Raw genomic sequence first — 20,232 nt, 5'->3', positions numbered from 1 at the left:
ATGTGGAGAGAGGTTGAAGGTTTGCCTGTCTGGATGGTCGTGGTGTGGAGAGAGGTTGAAGGTTTGCCTGTCTGGATGGTCGTGATGTGGAGAGAGATTGAAGGTTTGCCTGTCTGGATGGTCGTGATGTGGAGAGAGATTGAAGGTTTGCCTGTCAGGATGGTCGTGATGTGGAGAGAGGTTGAAGGTTTTCCTGTCTGGATGGTCGTGATGTGGAGAGAGGTTGAAGGTTTGCCTGTCAGGATGATCGTGATGTGGAGAGAGGTTGAAGGTTTTCCTGTCTGGATGGTCGTGATGTGGAGAGAGGTTGAGGGTTTGCCTGTCAGGATGATCGTGTTGTGGAGAGAGGTTGAAAATGTTCCTGTCTGGATGGTCATGATGTGGAGAGAGGTTGAAGGTTTGCCTGTCAGGATGGTCGTGATGTGGAGAGAGGTTGAAGGTTCGCCTGTCTGGATGGTCGTGATGTGGAGAGAGGTTGAAGGTTTGCTGCGGTGCCAGCTGTGTTGTTGTAATAGTGAATCACAGTCGGTGATGGTGATGGTGTCTGGACAGAGGCAGAGCTGGATCTGTATTCCAGTGAATCACAGTCAGAAGCACAGTTAGAGATCTTCACCTACTAAATCCAGGATCTCAGGAATAGGAAACGGAATAGTCATGGTATGCATATGCATAACCCGGGAAAATACGGGATTACAATAGCCAGTGAGGATTGTTTGTGATTGGCTGTCATTTTTAGGCATTTAGCAGACGCTTTTATCCAGAGCGACTTACAGTAGTGAATGCATAAATTTTTTTCTCCGTACTGGTCTCCCATGGGAATCGAACCCACAACCCTGGCGTTGCAAACAGCATGCTCTACCAACTGAGCCACATGGGACCCCCTTGATCAGAATAACACACACACAATATACATTCCCTCACATTCCAGTCAGTGAACGCATGAAAAGCCTCAAGGAGGGATATTTTAGAGCAGTATTCTAGCCTCAGTGCAAAGGCATTTCCAACTTTCCTCCAGGATACTAGTGATGGAGAGGTACATAGACCTGTGGCTGAAATGAAGAGGTACATAGACCTGTGGCTGAAATGGAGAGGTACATAGACCTGTGGCTGAAATGGTGAGGTACATAGAGCTACGGATGAAATGGAGAGGTACATAGAGCTACGGATGAAATGGAGAGGTACATAGACCTGTGGCTGAAACGGAGAGGTACATAGACCTGTGGCTGAAATGGAGAGGTACATAGAGCTACGGATGAAACGGAGAGGTACATAGACCTGTGGCTGAAATGGAGAGGTACATAGAGCTACGGATGAAATGGAGAGGTACATAGAGCTACGGATGAAAAGGAGAGGTACATAGAGCTACGGATGAAATGGAGAGGTACATAGAGCTACGGATGAAATGGAGAGGTACATAGAGCTGTGGCTGAAATGGGGAGGTACATAGAGCTACAGATGAAATGGAGAGGTACATAGACCTGTGGCTGAAATGGAGAGGTACATAGAGCTACGGATGAAATGGAGAGGTACATAGAGTTACGGATGCAATGGAGAGGTACATAGACCTGTGGATGAAATGGAGGGGTACATAGACCTGTGGCTGAAATGGAGAGGTACATAGACCTGTGGCTGAAATGAGAGATACATAGAGCTACGGATGAAATTGTTTATGATTAATAAAGGGTTGATCTACAGCCTTGAAGACATTATAAAGTCATGCCTGAGGTTCAGAGACTGACTGAGGCAGTGATTTATTCCCAAATAGAACCCTATTCCCTATCGTATTCCTTACACAGTGCCCCATAGGGCTCTGGTCAAAAGTAGTGCACTATGTAGGGAATAGGGTGCCATTTGGGAACGCTGACAGGGAATGTTCTCGGCTGCTGAGGAATGCTTGGTGAGGGACCAGATGGTAGAGAGGAAATACTTTCTCCTGCTCTGAACGGAGCTCTTAAACTCGGACAATAAACCAAGCCTCCATTTTCAACAGAAACACTGTTTAAAAAAATATTTTTTTTTTATCACATTGTCTAAATAATGAGCCACAGTGCCAAGTCATCATAGTCAAAATATTATATTACTGAAAAATAGTTGATTTGTCTGAAATGCCTTTCTCATTGCGAAACCTAAACCTTAAATGTCCGTTTTTATCTGAGTAAAAAATGAGGTACCTTAATGTGTTTGTTTTCAAAAGAATTGGCAAAAAGGAACAAAAATAGCTTCTGAGCAAAGAGCAATTTAGCTGGGAGTGGTCTGAGAGGGGAGGGTAAAACTTAAAACGAGCTTTTATTGGCAGAGAGGTTTGAAACTCTTTCTTATTGGTCTATAAACTAATTTACAGCATGGTGATGTCACCATGGAAAGCCCAAAGCTTCATTCCATCAAAACAGGCTGAAATTTCAGGCAGTTTTACACTAAAAGGGCATTATCATAATTTTCACAATTTCACAGTATTATTCCAACCTCATAGTGTGGAAATATATATAAAACACAGGAAAAATCACATTTTTGACTGCACTGGGATTGTAGCCCTTTCCTGAAATCAAATGACCTAGTGGCATCGTGGGTAGAATGTTGATTTTTTTTAAACGCAGAAAATCCAGCGTTTTATGTCAAACGGTTTTTGTTATATTTCAGTCCTCTGTGAAGTATATAAAGTGTAATATTGGGATGCAAACTCAAAATGTAATACATTTCATCTCTATATCTGACATGGTACAGGTGTCTTCTTTTCTTAAGCCCATAACCATGTGTGTGTGAGGTGTATACTTTTGTTTTAAAGTAGATTTGTTTAAAAATTCCCAGAAACACTCTGTGTGACCCTGATTTAGCCCACTGCACTAAAAGGTTTAACCTAAGACCTCTAGTATTTGTTCCAACTTTTGTGGAGCAGGAAGTTCTCTTTTGTGAAAGTGTTTATTTGAACATTTTCTCTAACTGTCCACATTCTTTGTCTGAGCTACGTCTTACCAGTGCCAGTCTGAACAGTGAAACACCAAACCAGTCCGTGAACTAACTAACTAACTAACTAAGTAACTAAGTAACTAAGTAACTAACTAACTAACTAACTAACTAACTAACTGTCTGTCTGTCTGTCTGACTAACTATCTATCTAACCAACTATCTATTTAACTAACTAACTCCCTCCCACCACATTTGGTTGGAGGGATTACACAGTACAGCACCAGGTAACGATAACCATATGTAGCCGAAACAATTATGTGGCTTTTTAAATAGTACAGCTACACTGCCTTCAGAATGTTTTCAAAACCCTTGACTTTTCCCACATGTTGTTGTGTTAAAGTCTGAATTTAAAATTAATTAAATTGAGATTTTGTGTCACTGGCCTACACACAATACCCCATAATGTCAAAGTGGAATTATGTTTTTTGTAATTTCTACAAATTATTTAAAAAAATGAAAAGCTGAAATTTCTTGAATCAATCAGTATTCAACTCCTTTGTTATGACAAGCCTAAATGAGTTCAGGAGTAAAAAAGTGCTTAACAAGTCACATAATAAAAGTTGCATGGACTCACTGTGTGCAATAATAGTGTTTAACGTCATTTTTGAATGACTACCTCATCTCTGTACCCCCCACACATACAATTATCTGTTAAGGCCCTCAGTCGAGCAGTGAATTTCAAACACAGATTGAACCACGAAAACCATGGATGTTTTACAGTGCCTCACAAAGAAACTCACCTATTGTGTAGATTTAAAAAAAGCTTTACAAATATCTCTTTGTGCATGGTGAAGTTATTACCACTCTTCATATTTTCAAGCATGGTGGTGGCTGCATCATGTTATGGGTACGCTTGTCATTGGCAAGGACTAGGGAGTTATTTTAGGATAAAAAAACGGAATAGAGCTAAGCAGCTGCAAAATCCTAGAGGCTTTCCAACAGACACTGGGAGATAAATTCACCTTTCACCGGGACATTAACCTTAAACACAAGGCCAAATATACACTGGAGTTGCTTACCAAGATGACATTGAATGTTCCTGAGTGGCCTAGTTACTGTTTTGACTTAAATCGACTTGAAAATCTATAGCACGACTTGAAAATAGCTGTCTAGCAATGATCAATTACCAACTTGACAGAGATTGAAGAATTTAGAAAATAATAATGATCAAATATTGTACAATCCAGGTGTGCAAAACTCTTAGAGACTTACAATGGTATATTCTAACATGCATTGACTCAGCAGTGTTAATACTTATGTAAATTAGATATTTTTTGTATTTCATTTTCAGTCAATTTGAAAAAGACAAAAAAAAAAATGTTTTCACTTTGTCATTATGGGGTTTTATGTGTAGATAGGTGAGGGGGACATTTTTTTAATCCATTATGAATTTAGGCTGTAACACAACTAAATGTGGAATAAGTGAATTTATGTCACTGTCTCCTCAGACTTGTTAAGACCTTGTCCTTGTTGGTTCACAATAGTTTGAACATTTACAAGCTGATTGTTGAGGGGATGCTTTCAACGGAGGTGTTGAAATGGTTTCTTTTGTTTTCTGTAAAAGAGGGTAGCTAACTAACAAACGTCCCCAGTCTGTTCTGGGGTTATGAGTTCAATGAATTTGTCCAAGCTTTTGTTGCTGTCATCAAATAACAATGATTTATCTCTCTCTCTCCCCCCTCCTCTATCACTCTATCACTCCTCTCTCCTTCTCTCTCTCTTCTTGTATCCCTCTCTCCCCCTCCTCTCTCTTACTTTCCCTTCCTCTATCTCCCACCTTCCGCCCAGACCTGACACGTAGTGCCAGCCTATCAGAGAAGGAGTTGAAGGAGGCAAGGGTGAGGTCACAGATCATCGCTGCCCAGCTGACCGTCCCGTCTGGCTGCTCCAACTCCCGCGGAGTCCAGCTCTTCAACCGCCGCCAGCAGAGAGTCAACGCCTTCACGCTAGAGAGCTGCGGGGAAAGAACAAGGGAAGAGGAGCGAGAGGCGAGAGACGGAAATACCAGGAACAACAACCTGACATGGGAAGAAGAGAGAGGGGGACCTAGTGAGGGGACAGAGAAAGACGTACAACTGAACTGGAAGAACAGCGTTGGAACAAAACAACCACTTTGGTCGCCACCCTCTGGAAGTGAGGTCACCGGAAGTGACATCATGAAGGACCCAGGTGACGAGCACATCTACGAGGAAGTGGAAACTGTGACACAGGAGAGACACTTCCAGCCGGTGAACGAGAGACAAGGGGAGGAGGAAGAGAGGAGTGGAGAGAGAGAAAGAGAGGAGATATACGAGGATATTGAAGGTGAAGTGAAGGATGAGATTATACCAGTAAATGACAACAACACTGGTTCAGTCAGAGAGGAAGTGGGGATGAATAGGGGATCATACACATACTCCACAGCTCCCCCTGAGACCCGTAATGGCTTCCACAGCACTCAGGGCTCTGCTGGAGAGATCCAGAATGGAGGCCGAATTTCTATGTCCCTGTCCAGACAGGCCCCCACCATTGTCAACCGGACAGCCAGACCATTCTTCTCCCCGCCCACCGTACAGCCCAAGTCCCCAGAGGCAAGGAGTCCCGTCATGGATAACAACATACCTCCAGCCCCCTCCTATCCTACCCCAACTCTTCCCCCAGCTTCCTCAGACTCCACTCGCCCTCTCCCTCCTTTCACTGCCACTCGCCCCGTAGCCTTCTCCCCTCCTCCCCCTCCTCCCTCATACCCCATGCCTCCTCTCCCAGCCTTCCCCATCCATCCTCCTCCTCCCTCTCAGTCTCTCTCCAGTCCTCCACCCATGTCTACCGTCATGTTCCCTAGGTCTACACCCGTCCCCCAGTACAACCCTCCTTCTACAGCTGCTTCAGTTCCCCAGTATCTACCCCCCAACCCTCCTGTCACCCACAACATCCCTCCTCCAGGTTCCCCTAGACCCAACACCTTTGTCCCCTTCACCCCTCAGCCTATTGGTCAACAGAACCAGCAGCAGCTAATCAAAACGGGCATCCTGGAGGAAGGGGCGGCGGCCATCAGACGATCGTCGACGGCCAGGAAGTCCATGTTCACCTTTAAGGAGAAGTCTGTCATGGCACCCAACCCTGAACTCCTCTCTCTGGTCCAGGGGAACGATGATAGGAAGAAGCACGGCCTCCACTCCGTTCCCGACCCAGCCCCAGAGGAGGAGCTGCTGGCTCTGGGGGCCGAGGCCTCTAACTTCCTAGCCAGGGAGGAGGTGAAGGCGGAGGCTGCCAACGTGCCGGAGTGGTCCTCCTGTCTCAAGAGCTCCAGGACCAGGGAGCCCAGGGGGCAGCACCAGCCAGAGCAGACCCTGACCAACGCATCAGGGAAGGGGGCCGAGCTTTTCGCTAAGCGCCAGTCCAGGATGGAGAAGTACGTAGTGGAGAACCAGAATGTCTCTGGTGGTGGAGGTGGTCAGATGAGGTCTCCGTCTCCCACCGCGTCTCTGCCGCCATCTTGGGTCTATCCATCTAATATGCCTGGCCGGGTCAAAGCTATCGCTAACAACACTGACCTCAGCGCCAGGCTGACCCGGACCCTCCAGACCCCTCAGCCCGCGAACAGGAGGCCCAGCCAGCAGGCTTCAACCCCGGCCCCGGTCCTCGCAGAACCACCCCTGGAGAACGGCTGCACCAAGCTAGAGATGGACCTCTCCAGGCACCAACCCTACCAGCTCAACTCCTCCCTGTTCATCTTCAACCCAGTCCAGGACTCTACCAGCACCCTGCTGAGCGCTCTGCCCCGAGGGGCCCCTCAACCACCCAAACCCCTGGTCTCATCTGAGGCCTACTCCAGGCAGGCCTCCCTGCCTTCCTCCAACCCTCCATCACACAACTACAACAGCCTGCCCCGGTTCAGGCCTACCCTGTCCCCCTCACTTCAGCCCCCATTAGGAGGAATTGGAGGTGGGGATTACTATCCTTCACAACAAGAGGGGACTCCACAGCTGAGGGACACCAGGATCACCTCTCCTGTCTCTGCCTTCTCTCCGGAGAGAGTGGCCTCTCCTCGGTCGAGCGTCCAGGCACCCAGACCCACCTTCTCTGCCAAGAGGGCAGGGATCGAACCCCAGGTGTGGAGGCCTTCTTTCTTCTTCTACCAATAGATTTCCTCCGCTTTTACTCTGTTTCTACTCTGAACTGTGTTAACACGACCAAAGTACAACAGATAGACGGACAGAAAGAGCCTTATTTTACTATAATGCACAGATACAACGGATACACACAGTCGATTTATTGGATACCTAGATACTACAGGGTTAGATGTCACTGTTGATGTTATTTCACAGTACAAAGCTCAACATAGATTGTTTCTCTACACCTAAAGCCACACATTTTGTTAGAGTTCCTTGTGGAATCTTGATTTCATGGTTTTTCTGCTTCATTAGTGGTTAAAGAAAACAAGTCTGCTATGCAACTGACAAACACCCTCTGTATGCTATGGAGCCAGAGATCAAATCCCAGAAAAAGGAACATTATTTAATGTCAGTTAACAGGGGAATATTTGCCAAATAGTACAATATATAAAAACCACTGAGTGTGCTTTTGTCAGCTCCTAAAGAACTTTGGGGCGATAAATCGGGTTCACACTTTTTCCAGTGTTTTTCCCCTTCAAGTCTCCAGAAAGACTTGAAACAAAGAGAAAGAGAAAGAAAGAGACTGGGAGAGAGAGAGAGAGATTGAATTGAGAGAGAGGAAGAGAATAGCAGAGAGAGAGAAGAAGAGAATAGCAGAGAGAGAGAGAAAGGAGAGAGAGAGGAAGAGAATAGCAGAGAGAGAGAGAGAAGAGAGAGAGAGGAAGAGAATAGCAGAGAGAGAGAGAAGAAGAGAATAGCAGAGAGAGAGAAGAAGAGAATAGCAGAGAGAGAGAGAAAAGAGAGAGGAAGAGAATAGCAGAGAGAGAGAAGAAGAGAATAGCAGAGAGAGAGAAGAAGAGAATAGCAGAGAGAGAGAAGAAGAGAATAGCAGAGAGAGAGAAGAGAATAGCAGAGAGAGAGAGAAGAGAGAGAGAGGAAGAGAATAGCAGAGAGAGAGAAGAAGAGAATAGCAGAGAGAGAGAAGAAGAGAATAGCAGAGAGAGAGAAGAAGAGAATAGCAGAGAGAGAGAAGAGAATAGCAGAGAGAGAGAGAAGAGAGAGAGAGGAAGAGAATAGCAGAGAGAGAGAGAAGAGAGAGAGAAGAAGAGAATAGCAGAGAGAGAGAAGAAGAGAATAGCAGAGAGAGAGAAGAGAATAGCAGAGAGAGAGAGAAGAGAGAGAGAGGAAGAGAATAGCAGAGAGAGAGAGAGAGGAAGAGAATAGCAGAGACCAACAAAGAAAACAAGATACACAAAGCCCTTTAACAGATGCTCTGGCGTCTATTTTATGATCTATGATTTGTAATTTAATACAAGCTTACAGACATGAAAGTATCAGGCAGGGAACTCCCTTTAATGTCTCTGTTTGTAATATAGACTGACTGCTGTTTGAAATGGCACCCTATTCCCTGTATGGGCCTTGGTCAAAAGTAGTGCACTGTATAGGAAATGGGGTGCCATTCGGGACGCAGGTTAGACTTCTGATTCTCAGTTTCTCTGCCCTTAGACGAGAACTACCAAATGATATACTACTATTAGCGTCCTGTGAGCCCTGGCTCTGAGGCCGTTGATGTCAGTCATTTACACACTACACACTGCATGCCATTTGACGTAATGTATCTTAAATGGTTTTACGACTTGACTGAGCAATAATTTCAGGTGAAGTGTTTATACATAGAACAACATAGAATGAAAATATAACTCAAGAGTGTTTTCAGATTTACGATGTTGATTACTAAACCAAATAGGGGAGCCTCAAAACATACAAGTGTTTGGAGCTAGTGGACAATAATAATAATAATAATAATAATTATAGCTTCCTCGTTTCTCTTATCTCTGATGCACTCATTTCTGATTCGTAGAACAACAATATAGAATAAAAATAGATTTTCAGATGTATAATGTTGATCACTAAACCAGCCTACTGACAACAAGGACTTCTCTATTCTTTTATGAGCTGATTTCTGTGTTTCCAATTCTGTATCTAGAAACTTCTCTTTTTCTGTTGGACTGTTTCTTCTTCTCTCCCGATTAAACATTTATCCTTTCTGTTTTCCTTGGAACCTTCTTTCTTTTGTTTTGTCTTTTTTACCTAACCCGTCTTCTGTTTCATCTATCCTGATGTCTTCCACTCATCTACCTTTTATAGTACCCATAATCATAACCATAATCATTTTCTATTGCCATAGTTTACTGAAGCATATAGTACATTGACCAAATGTATATCTCTGCAGGAAAACCTTTGAAAGCAGTCAATAGACACGACACAAATGCATATTCCTAAAAGCTAACAAACACCCAGTTTAAAGCTCAAAGAGCCGGCAGAGTACACACTAGATACATACATCAAAGCAAAACCAACAATCAGCCTTTTTTTTTTTTTTTTAAAGTAACAGTTTTAAAAGATTCTCTCTGAAGGTAACGGAAACACCCGGTACAATATGAGTGATTACACTGCATTCCACAACCTGTTTCTTTGTGAAGGAAGGGTCTTAGCTTTCTAAAAGCCCCCAAGGGTTAAAAGCATTCAGACAAATAGTATGACCCATGGCCCCTACCTTCAAAAGAATGGTATGACCCATTGGCCTTTCTTGTCTAGCATGAAAACACTCCGGGCTCAAGGTACAGGTTACCCTTAGGGCCTAAGTAGGTACAGATTTGTCACATGCTTTGTAGACAACAGATGCAGACTAACAGTGACATGCTTACTGATGGGCCCTTCTCAACAATGCAGAGTTAAATATAAGATGAAATAAAAATAGGAAAAGTGACAGTGAATAACAAATAAAAATAACATGGCTATATACAGGAAGTAGAAAATAACATGGCTATATACAGGAAGTAGAAAATAACATGGCTATATACAGGAAGTAGAAAATAACATGGCTATATACAGGAAGTAGAAAATAACATGGCTATATACAGGAAGTAGAAAATAACATGGCTATATACAGGGAGTAGAAAATAACATGGCTATATACAGGAAGTAGAAAATAACATGGCTATATACAGGAAGTAGAAAATAACATGGCTATATACAGGAAGTAGAAAATAACATGGCTATATACAGGAAGTAGAAAATAACATGGCTATATACAGGGAGTAGAAAATAACATGGCTATATACAGGGAGTAGAAATAACATGGCTACATTTAATTTTTTAACCTTTATTTAACTAGGCAAGTCAGTTAAGAACAAATTCTTATTTACAATGACGGCCTAGGAACATTGGGTTGACTGACTTGTTCAGGGACAGAACGACAACTTTTTATCTTGTCAGCTCGGAGGATTCGATCTAGCAACCTTTAGGCTACTGGCCCAACGCTCTAACCACTAGGCTACCTACTCTACATACAGAGAATAGAAATATCATGCCTATATACAGGAAGTAGAAAATAACATGGCTACGTACAGGAAGTAGACAATAACATGGCTATATACAGGGAGTAGAAAATTACAGGGATATATACAGGGAGTAGAAAATAACATGGCTATATACAGGAAGTAGAAAATAACATGGCTATATACAGGGAGTAGAAAATAACATGGCTATATACAGGAAGTAGAAAATAACATGGCTATATACAGGAAGTAGAAAATAACATGGCTATATACAGGGAGTAGAAAATAACATGGCTATATACAGGTATTCAGGGAGAAGAAAATAACATGGCTATATACAGGAAGTAGAAAATAACATGGCTATATACAGGAAGTATACATAACATGGCTATATACAGACAGTAGAAAATAACATGGCTATATACAGGGAGTAGAAAATAACATGGCTATATACAGGAAGTAGAAAATAACATGGCTATATACAGGAAGTAGAAAATAACATGGCTATATACAGGAAGTATACATAACATGGCTATATACGGACAGTAGAAAATAACATGGCTATATACAGGGAGTAGAAAATAACATGGCTATATACAGGATGTAGAAAATAACATGGCTATATACAGGGAGTAGAAAATAACATGGCTATATACAGGAAGTAGAAAATAACATGGCTATATACAGGAAGTATACATAACATGGCTATATACAGACAGTAGAAAATAACATGGCTATATACAGGGAGTAGAAAATAACATGGCTATATACAGGAAGTAGAAAATAACATGGCTATATACAGGGAGTACCAGTACCGAGAAACGTGCAGGGGTACGAGGTAATTGAGGTAGCTATGTACTGTATACATTTACGTTTTAGTCATTTAGCAGACGCTCTTATCCAGAGCGACTTACAGTAGTGAACGCATACATTTCATACATTTTCTTTTGTACTGGCCCCCCGTGGGAATTGAACCCACAACCCTGGCGTTGCACACACCATGCTGGCATTGCACACACCATGCTGGCATTGCAAACACCATGCTCTACCAACTGAGCCACAGGGAAGTATATATGAGTAAGGGTAAAGTGACTAGCAGCAGCGTGTGTGGTGAGTGTGAAAGTGTGTGTGTGTGTGTGTGTGTGTGTGTGTGGTGTCAGTACGCATGTGTGTGCATGTTATGTGTGTGTGGGCGCATGTGGTGTGTGTGTGTGTGTGTGTGTTGTGGTGTGTGTGTGTTGGGATTGTCGGTGTAAGTATGTGTGAGTCTGTGGGTAGAGTCCGGTGTGTGTGTGCATAGAGTCAGTGCAAGAGAGTTGGTGCAAATGGTTCAATGCAGGTAGTCTGGGACGGATAGCCATTTGATTAACTATTTAGCAGTCTTGTTTAGCTGTCTTATGGCTTGGGGGTAGAAGCTGTTCAGGGTCCTGTTGGTTCCAGACTTGGTGCATTGGTACTGCTTGCCGTACAGTAGCAGAGAGAACAGTGTATGGCTTGGGTGGCTGGAGTCTTACAGTTTTTTTGGACCATCCTCTGAACACCGCCTGGTATAGAGGTCCTGGATGGCAGGGAGCCCAGCCCCAGTGATGTACTGGGCCGTACGCGCTACCCTCTGTTGTGGCTTGCGGTCGTGTGCCAAGCAGTTGCCATACCAAGCGGTGATGCAGCCAGTCAAGATGTTCTCGATGGTGCAGCTGTAGAATTTTTTTTTGAGGATCTGAGGGCCCCATGCCAAATCTTTTCAGACTCCTGAAGGAGAAGAGGCGTTGTCGTGCCCTCTTCACAACTGTGTTGGTGTGTTTCGACGTTGATATATCCTTAGTGACGTGGACACAGGAACTTGAAGCTCTCGACCCGCTCCACTGCAGTCAAATGGATGTGAATGGGGTCGCGCACGCCCCCCTGATTACTGTAGTCCACAATCAGCTCTTTTGTCTTGCTGACGTTGAGGGAGAGGTTGTTGTCCTGGCACCACACTGCCAGGTCTCTGACCTCCTCCCTATAGGCAGTCTCATCATCGTTTATCACCATTGTGCAATTTTCCCTCTAAGAAAAATAAACTTTCTAGTTTACCCCATTAGTTAACACTATCAATGTTTTCCTCTACTGAGGGAATTGCCACTTTCAATGCAACATACTGAAACAAAATGAACTATGCAAGACTTTTTTTTTTTTTTTGCACCGCAGTTGGATTATATTGCATTGACAGGAATGACTCAGCCCATACTCTACAGACCTGTGCGGCATAACCAATCAGAGCTGCAGTATCCCTATATGCAAATAGACCATTGCCATATATGGATCTGTGCCATTCCTTATATGGTAGACCATTCTAATAGGCCTACATTATGACCAAATAGCCACAGTAGCCTACTTGGCCACTGTTATAACTGTAACTTAAAGTGGGTACAACTTCAGTGTTTACAATAAAAGTACGCACAGACTTTTCACAACGTTGAAGTTCGCTCTCAGCAGACCTGAAATTTGCTCAGTGCCGAAATAATGTTCAGGGAACATTGCCGTTGTGTTGTCAGCAAACTGAATGATGGTGTTGGAGTCATGCACTGTCGTGGGGGAACAGGGAGTACAGGAGGGGACAAATCACGCACCTCTGAGGGACCCCCGTGTTGAGGATCAGCGTGGCAGATGTGTTGTTGCCTACCCTCACCACTTGGGGGCGGCCCGTCAGGAAGTCCAGGATCCAGTTGCAGAGGGAGGTGTTCAATCCCTGGGACCTTAGCTTAGTGATGAGCTTTGAGGGTACTATGGTGCTGAATGCTGAGCTGTAGTCAATGAACAGCATTCTCACATAGGTGTTCATTCCGTCCAAGTGGGAAAGGGCAGTGTGGAATGCAATAGAGATTGCGTCATCTGTGGTTCTGTTGGGGCGGTATGCAAACTGGAGTGGGTCCAGTGTGTCTGGGATGATGGTGTTGATGTGAGCCATGATCAGCCTTTAAAAGTATTTCATGGCTACAGATGTGAGTGCTATGGGGGCGATAGTCATTTAGACAGGTTACTTTGGCGTTCTTGGGCACAGGGACTACGGTGGTCTGCTTGAAACATGTAGGTATTACCGACTCAGACAGGGAGAGGTTGAAAATGTCAGTGAAGACACTTGCATGCTCTGAGTACACGTCGTGGTAGTCCGTCTGGCCCTGCGGCCTTGTGAATGTTGACTTATTTAAAGCTCTTTCTCACATCGGCTACGGAGAGCGTGGTCACACAGTCATCCGTAACAACTGATGCTCTCATAGATGCTTCAGTGTTGTTTGCCTCGAAGCGAGCATAGAAGGCCTTTAGCTTACCTCACATTCATGTCTCTCTACCCTAGTTTAACAGTATCACGGTGCCTCACATTCATGTCTCTCTACCCTAGTTTAACAGTATCACGGTGCCTCACATTCATGTCTCTCTACCCTAGTTTAACAGTATCACGGTGCCTCACATTCATGTCTCTCTACCCTAGTTTAACAGTATCATGGTGTCTTATATTCATGTCTCTGTACATTCACGTCTTTTTATTCTTTACTCTCTCTCCACAGACGAGGAAGGAGTCGCCTCCAACTCCGACCCACACCACCCCCACTCCCACCAGGACACCCCAGTTCACCCGTCGGTTCAGCAGCCCAGAGGGACACCCCACTCCCAGTGGGGTCCGGCTCCCTACCCCCCAGACCACCATCACCACCTCCTCCTCTTCCAGGCCCCCCCACCAGGGCACCTCCACACCCACCTCCCCTGTTTCCCCACCCTGGGAGACGAGGTGCCAGTCCCCCGCGGTGGTCAACCAGACCACCAAACCCTTCTCCACAGCCTCTTTATCCAGGCCTAAACCATCCACTACCACCTCACCTATATCGCCTGTATCTCCCTGGGGGTCCCGCTGTCAATCCCCTAACATCAACCAGACAACCAAGCCTTTCTCCACCATCATCTCCAACTCTTCCTCTTCCAGACCCTCTCACCAAGGCACCATTACCTCTCCTCTCTCCCCCTCACCCCTGTCCCCTCCCTGGGGTTCCAGATGCCAGTCTCCCATTGTCAGCCCTAGCCCCAACAACTCCAAGGCAAACCATCGCCTGTTAGCCAAGAACATCATCAACGCGGCCAAACGTAAAAACAGCCCGTCCCCAGGTGCTCTGAGCGGCCACAATCTCCCAATCTCCCCACTAGGTGGCATCACTACCCACCAGCACCACCAGGGCTATGACCACAGTAGCAGCAGCTCCAAACCCCCATTCAGCCCCTACCAGTCCAGGGCCATGGGGTGCCAGTCCCCCCCCTTCGCCAGCCCACCTCCCACCCCTACAGGAGTGATCCGGTCCCCAGTAAGGCTCTACAACACCAGGTCCCTCACTGACTCGGATGCTTCGGTGGAGTCGGAGGACTCTGGGCTGAGGTCTCCAGGACTGCAGCGTACCCACAACACCAGTCCCCGGGGCTGGGGCGGCAGCCTGAGGGTGAAGAGGGGCAGTTTTGGCACCGACCTGTAGGGGGAGCCGGGGAGAGAAGGTCAGGAGAAAGGACCATTGAGCTTGTGAAATAGGAGAAAGAAGAAAAAAAACAGGACATTGATAAAGGGACTGGTGGGTTTTGGGCAATTCTTAATTTCATTGGACCTATAGGAGCATCTAGATGGAGGGCCAGCTCAGCGCTAGCCTAACAGGGGAAATATGGAAATGACTTTGAAAGGAACTGACCTTGTGTGTTTGTTGCTTTGGAATAAGGGACAATAATGTTGACCACACAGTAAAGAACCTGATGCCCTTACAACGCAGCTGGGACATAGAAGCAACCTGTCTGGTGATTGTAAAGTCCACTAAAACCCACTGATTTCTCTGGCTGGCTATAGATGAGTCCAGGACCATCAAGCTCAGAGCTAGCTCAACAGCGGGATTACCGAGAGGAGATTGAAGATGACAATTCACTGTTGTCTCTTCCTCTCATTCTTAAATCTTATAAAACCCGTTATACATTTATTGCAAAAAAAAAAAAAAAAAGGAAATTGAAGGGATTCTTAAATCCAAAGCGACTTGTTTTCAACTTTTGATATGGACCTTGTAATTGAAAAACAAAATGTGTTGTTGTAATCAGGCATTGCTGAAATGTAAAACTAGCTTACTTGCATTTGACTTTGACAAGAGTTCCTTGAATAATCAAATTATTACAGTAGCTTACTTATGTTTACTCTAAAAAAAAAAGTTTTTTGTTTATTCTAATTTGTAACCAAAGAAAAAAGTATACAGGCTAGAAGAAAAATACCAAAGAGAATATCTGGAATGATGCAGTGTTTTCAAAACAGTGTTACACTTTTCCTCCCCCACGTAAGACATTGATAATGTTGTGTCGTAGATATGCTTTTGCAGTTATTTTGTATTTTTAATGTTGCTGGGTATACATTGGAGTAGAAAAAAAAATGCAGTTAAACCATAGGTTGACATGATGTTTGCAGGTCTGACACAGGTCAAACTGGGGAGAGAGAGAGAGAGAGAGACTGTATTTTAAATGGCACCCTATTCTCTACAGTGCACTACTTTACACCCGAGCCTTATGGGCCCTGGTCAAAAGTAGTGCACTAAAAATAGGGAATAGGGTGCCATTTGGAAACAGAGCGCCATTTAGGACGCATCTGGAGTATCGATGTGTCAGTTTTAGTTCTGTAGTAGTAGTGTCTACAGGGAGGTAGGTATAGGAGTTTTGTAATATAATAATATAGCTTACCGGACTATGCTTTCATCAAACAAATCCCTTTGAAAGTTGACGTGATAGTTATTAGATTAGCTAAAACAGAAAAACGGACTATTACTCTTCACTCTGAATGAGTACGTAGAGATACAATGGGTACAGTCAGAGCCATGTATTTACATTGACATTTTATAAATACGGCTCTGGTTACAATGTAGTTACCTATCCATAACCTTACTATGCAAAGAATCAAGGAACATTGGCGTTATTGTGGTGTTGATAACATCACAAATGGTCCAAGATTTACACTACAGTACAGTATATCCTTTTTTTTTAATGAACAGGGGGCGGAAGAAAACAAAGCTTCTTTACCTATCGCAGTGCAATAATGCATCTATCCCCTCTATGTACTGTATATACAGTTACTGTATGTTGTTTTATGTACTGCTTTGTTTCAAATGAATGTAGAGATTGGCAGGTAGAGAGGTAGAAGAGAGACAGAGACAGACAAAAGGCAGGGTTGACCTTTTTGGAGAAAGTTTATGTATGGTTTTATATGTTAACCAATGGGACACAATGTTACCGTTTCTAATACTGATATGTCTACTGTCCGGGCACAAACAACAAACTAACAATGGCTGGGGACATCAAATAGAGCATGTAGAAAATACTACATTCTGAGAGATATATAGGAAACGAAAGGGGGGTTGTTGTCACTAATGTTGTAGAGACAAACATCTGTGTGTACCACGACGATGACGATCAAGGTAGCCAATAGGAAAGAGGAATAAATGAGTCATTCCATTGGTTGAGAGTAGGCTGCAGTCAGAGGTTAGGTTGGGGTCGAGGTCGAGGTTGGGATCGAGGTTGGGGTCGAGGTTGGGATCGAGGTTGGGGTCGAGGTTGGGGTCGAGGTTGGGGTCGAGGTTGGGATCGAGGTTGGGATCGAGGTTGGGGTCGATGTCGAGGTCGGGATTGAGGTCGGGGTCGAGATCGGGGTCGAGCTCGGGGTCGAGGTCGGGATCGAGATCGGGATCGAGGTCGGGGTCGATGTTGGGATCGAGGTCGAGGTCGGGGTCGAGTTCGGGGTCGATGTTGGGGTCGAGGTTGGGGTCGAGGTTGGGATCGAGGTTGGGGTCGAGGTTGGGGTCGAGGTTGGGGTCGATGTCGGGATCGAGGTTGGGGTCGATGTTGGGATCGAGGTCGGGGTCGAAGTTGGGGTCGAGGTTGGGGTCGGTGTTGGGGTCGAGGTTGGGGTCGAGGTTGGGGTCGATGTTGGGGTCGATGTTGGGGTCGAGGTTGGGGTCGAGATTGGGGTCGGTGTTGGGGTCGATGTTGGGGTCGATGTTGGGGTCGAGGTTGGGGTCGAGGTTGGGGTCGAGGTCGGGGTCGGACGATAGGAGTAGGTTTTTATTAAAATGACCAAACTCTTGCTGAAGCAAGGCCCTGTATTGCGCATACAATACTCTAAATGCACAGTTTGCTTTAGTTTTTTTGTATTTGATCAAGTTTCACTTGATTTTGCACTTCCATATTCCTATTGGCACACAGTATTGCGGACTAACCTTGATTGGCTGAAACAGGTGTCATTCACACAGAAAACACACTCTTTCTCCATAATCTGCATAGTAACAGTTAGAGACCGCCGCCACACACTGAACACACTATAATAGGCTTTTATATGTTATACAGTAAAAAAACAATGATCAGTTAATGTAACCGTTGCACTTCAACCCTCTGGAGGCATTGTATTTCCAGGCGGGGGGGGGGTCACCGAGGCCACCGACCTCATCCCACATCTCTCCCTCCGGCCCTGTAGCGGATCACAAACAGAACAGGACCACAGGAAATACAGGAATGGTTCTATCCTTCTCCCTTAAACACATAGGAGTCTATTGTGACCGCTGCATCAGCAGATTACTGACTAGTCACGTGTGGGCTGTATTCATTAGACACCAAAAACAGAAGAAAAAGGATAGAAACAAGAAGGTACTACCTGAGCTTGTCCAATAAGGATTTGTTTTCCTTTTGCACAGCATTTTGCTACAGTGTACCCTAATGAATACAACCCTGACAAATCTCTTGACTGACCGGGGACAGCTGGTATTATGGTGACTTGGCACCTTGGGTAAGCAGGAATAACCTCACTGTCATGGCTGCGTCTTAAATGGCATCCTATTCACTATGTGTAAACACATTTAGCTGGTTGTTTTTCTTCCCCCTTGTCTCACAGCGGAGTGTTGTTGTCAGAACATTCACAACAAGAAAAAAGTGAAATGCGAGAAAGAAAAAAAAAAACTTCCAAATGCTACCGAATGGTAGAAATCATCGGTATATCAACAACACACTATAGTGATAGGGTGGTATTTCAGATGTTACCACTGTAGGGATCAGTCTCGAGTAACCCCCCCCCCCCCCCTTCCTCTGTGAGTCCAACCTGCCCATCAACACAGGATGGCTAATGTCCCAGTCCCAAGTGTTGATTGTAATTAGTTCTTCATGTATTTTAACAATACATTGGGGGCGGCAGGTAGCCTAGTGGTTAGAGCGTTAGGTCAGTAACTGTAACAGGTTGCTAGATCGAATCCCTGAGCTGACAAGGTAAAAATCTGTCGTTCTGCCCCTTGAACAAGGCAGTTATAACCCACTGTTCCTAGGCCCGTCATTGTAAATAAGAATTTGTTTTTACTGTCTTGCCTAATTAAATTAAAAAAACAAGAGGGGAAGATTTATTGAGGTTGAAAAAAATGGACAAGTTTTATTGATAATATGACTAACAACAACATGTGTGTATCAACAATATGTCTCATGTGCCCTTCCTTAAATTCTGGGTTATTTAAATAGCTGAACACAAAACAAAATAAAAGTGATGACACTAATTATATCAATGTGGTGTATGTGGTCTCTTTTCATTTAAGGTCACAATACACTTCAGTTACATTACAACGGTAAGAAGGGCCTCGTAGAGGCTAATCTGGGATATTACAACAGTAAGAAGGGCCTATGTACTGTAGAAGTTGTAGAGGCTAATCTGGGATATTACAACAGTAAGAAGGGCCTATGTACTGTAGAAGTTGTAGAGGCTAATCTGGGATATTACAACAGTAAGAAGGGCCTATGTACTGTAGAAGTTGTAGAGGCTAATCTGGGATATTACAACAGTAAGAAGGGCCTAGGTAAATGTTGTAGAGGCTAATCTGGGATATTACAACAGTAAGAAGGGCCTATGTACTGTAGAAGTTGTAGAGGCTAATCTGGGATATTACAACAGTAAGAAGGGCCTAGGTAAATGTTGTAGAGGCTAATCTGGGATATTACAACAGTAAGAAGGGCCTAGGTAAATGTTGTAGAGGCTAATCTGGGATATTACAACAGTAAGAAGGGCCTAGGTAAATGTTGTAGAGGCTAATCTGGGATATTACAACAGTAAGAAGGGCCTAGGTAAATGTTGTAGAGGCTAATCTGGGATATTACAACAGTAAGAAGGGCCTATGTACTGTAGAAGTTGTAGAGGCTAATCTGGGATATTACAACAGTAAGAAGGGCCTAGGTAAATGTTGTAGAGGCTAATCTGGGATATTACAACAGTAAGAAGGGCCTAGGTAAATGTTGTAGAGGCTAATCTGGGATATTACAACGGTAAGAAGGGCCTAGGTAAATGTTGTAGAGGCTAATCTGGGATATTACAACGGTAAGAAGGGCCTAGGTAAATGTCGTAGAGGCTAATCTGGGATATTACAACGGTAAGAAGGGCCTAGGTAAATGTTGTAGAGGCTAATCTGGAATATTACAACAGTAAGAAGGGCCTAGGTAAGGTGGAAGCTGTGGCCCACAACACATTAGCAGAGGGCCTATGTAGATGTTGTTGAGGCTAATCTAGGATATTACAACAGAAAGAAGACTATGTACATTTTGTACAGGCTAATCATAGAATACCTAAATTCACGGTGTTTTGTCATCATACATTATGCTACTCAGGTTGCCTTGGTTCTTACCCTCGCTCATAGTTTTTTTTGTTTTTATATAGTACATGACAGGGGGAAAGGATTATATTTCGACATACTAACTCAGAATCATTTAATGCAGCAAACCAGCAGCCACCAAGAGAAAAAATCAATACAGATAGCAGCTAACAAGCAAACACA

The 20,232-nt window shown here is 44.3% G+C and overlaps 1 protein-coding gene across 3 annotated transcripts in view; it reads left to right on the top strand.

Annotated features, from left to right (window-relative positions):
• The window catches only part of LOC106604157 (mucin-5AC), a 51,674-nt gene extending 32,699 nt beyond the window's left edge, over positions 1–18,975 (top strand). For all 3 annotated transcript variants that reach the window (XM_045717828.1, XM_045717826.1, XM_045717827.1), the window contains 2 exons: positions 4,753–7,055; positions 13,945–18,975. In XM_045717828.1, the coding sequence (XP_045573784.1) occupies positions 5,121–7,055; positions 13,945–14,895 (2,886 nt within the window). In that variant the 5' untranslated portion in view covers positions 4,753–5,120 and the 3' untranslated portion in view covers positions 14,896–18,975. The remainder of the gene's footprint in view (positions 1–4,752; positions 7,056–13,944) is intronic.
• Positions 18,976–20,232: the final 1,257 nt, after the last annotated feature.

This window comes from Salmo salar, chromosome ssa05, assembly GCF_905237065.1.
Source record: "Salmo salar chromosome ssa05, Ssal_v3.1, whole genome shotgun sequence".
NCBI lineage: Eukaryota > Metazoa > Chordata > Actinopteri > Salmoniformes > Salmonidae > Salmo > Salmo salar.
This window is presented reverse-complemented; position numbering and strand designations above follow the sequence as displayed.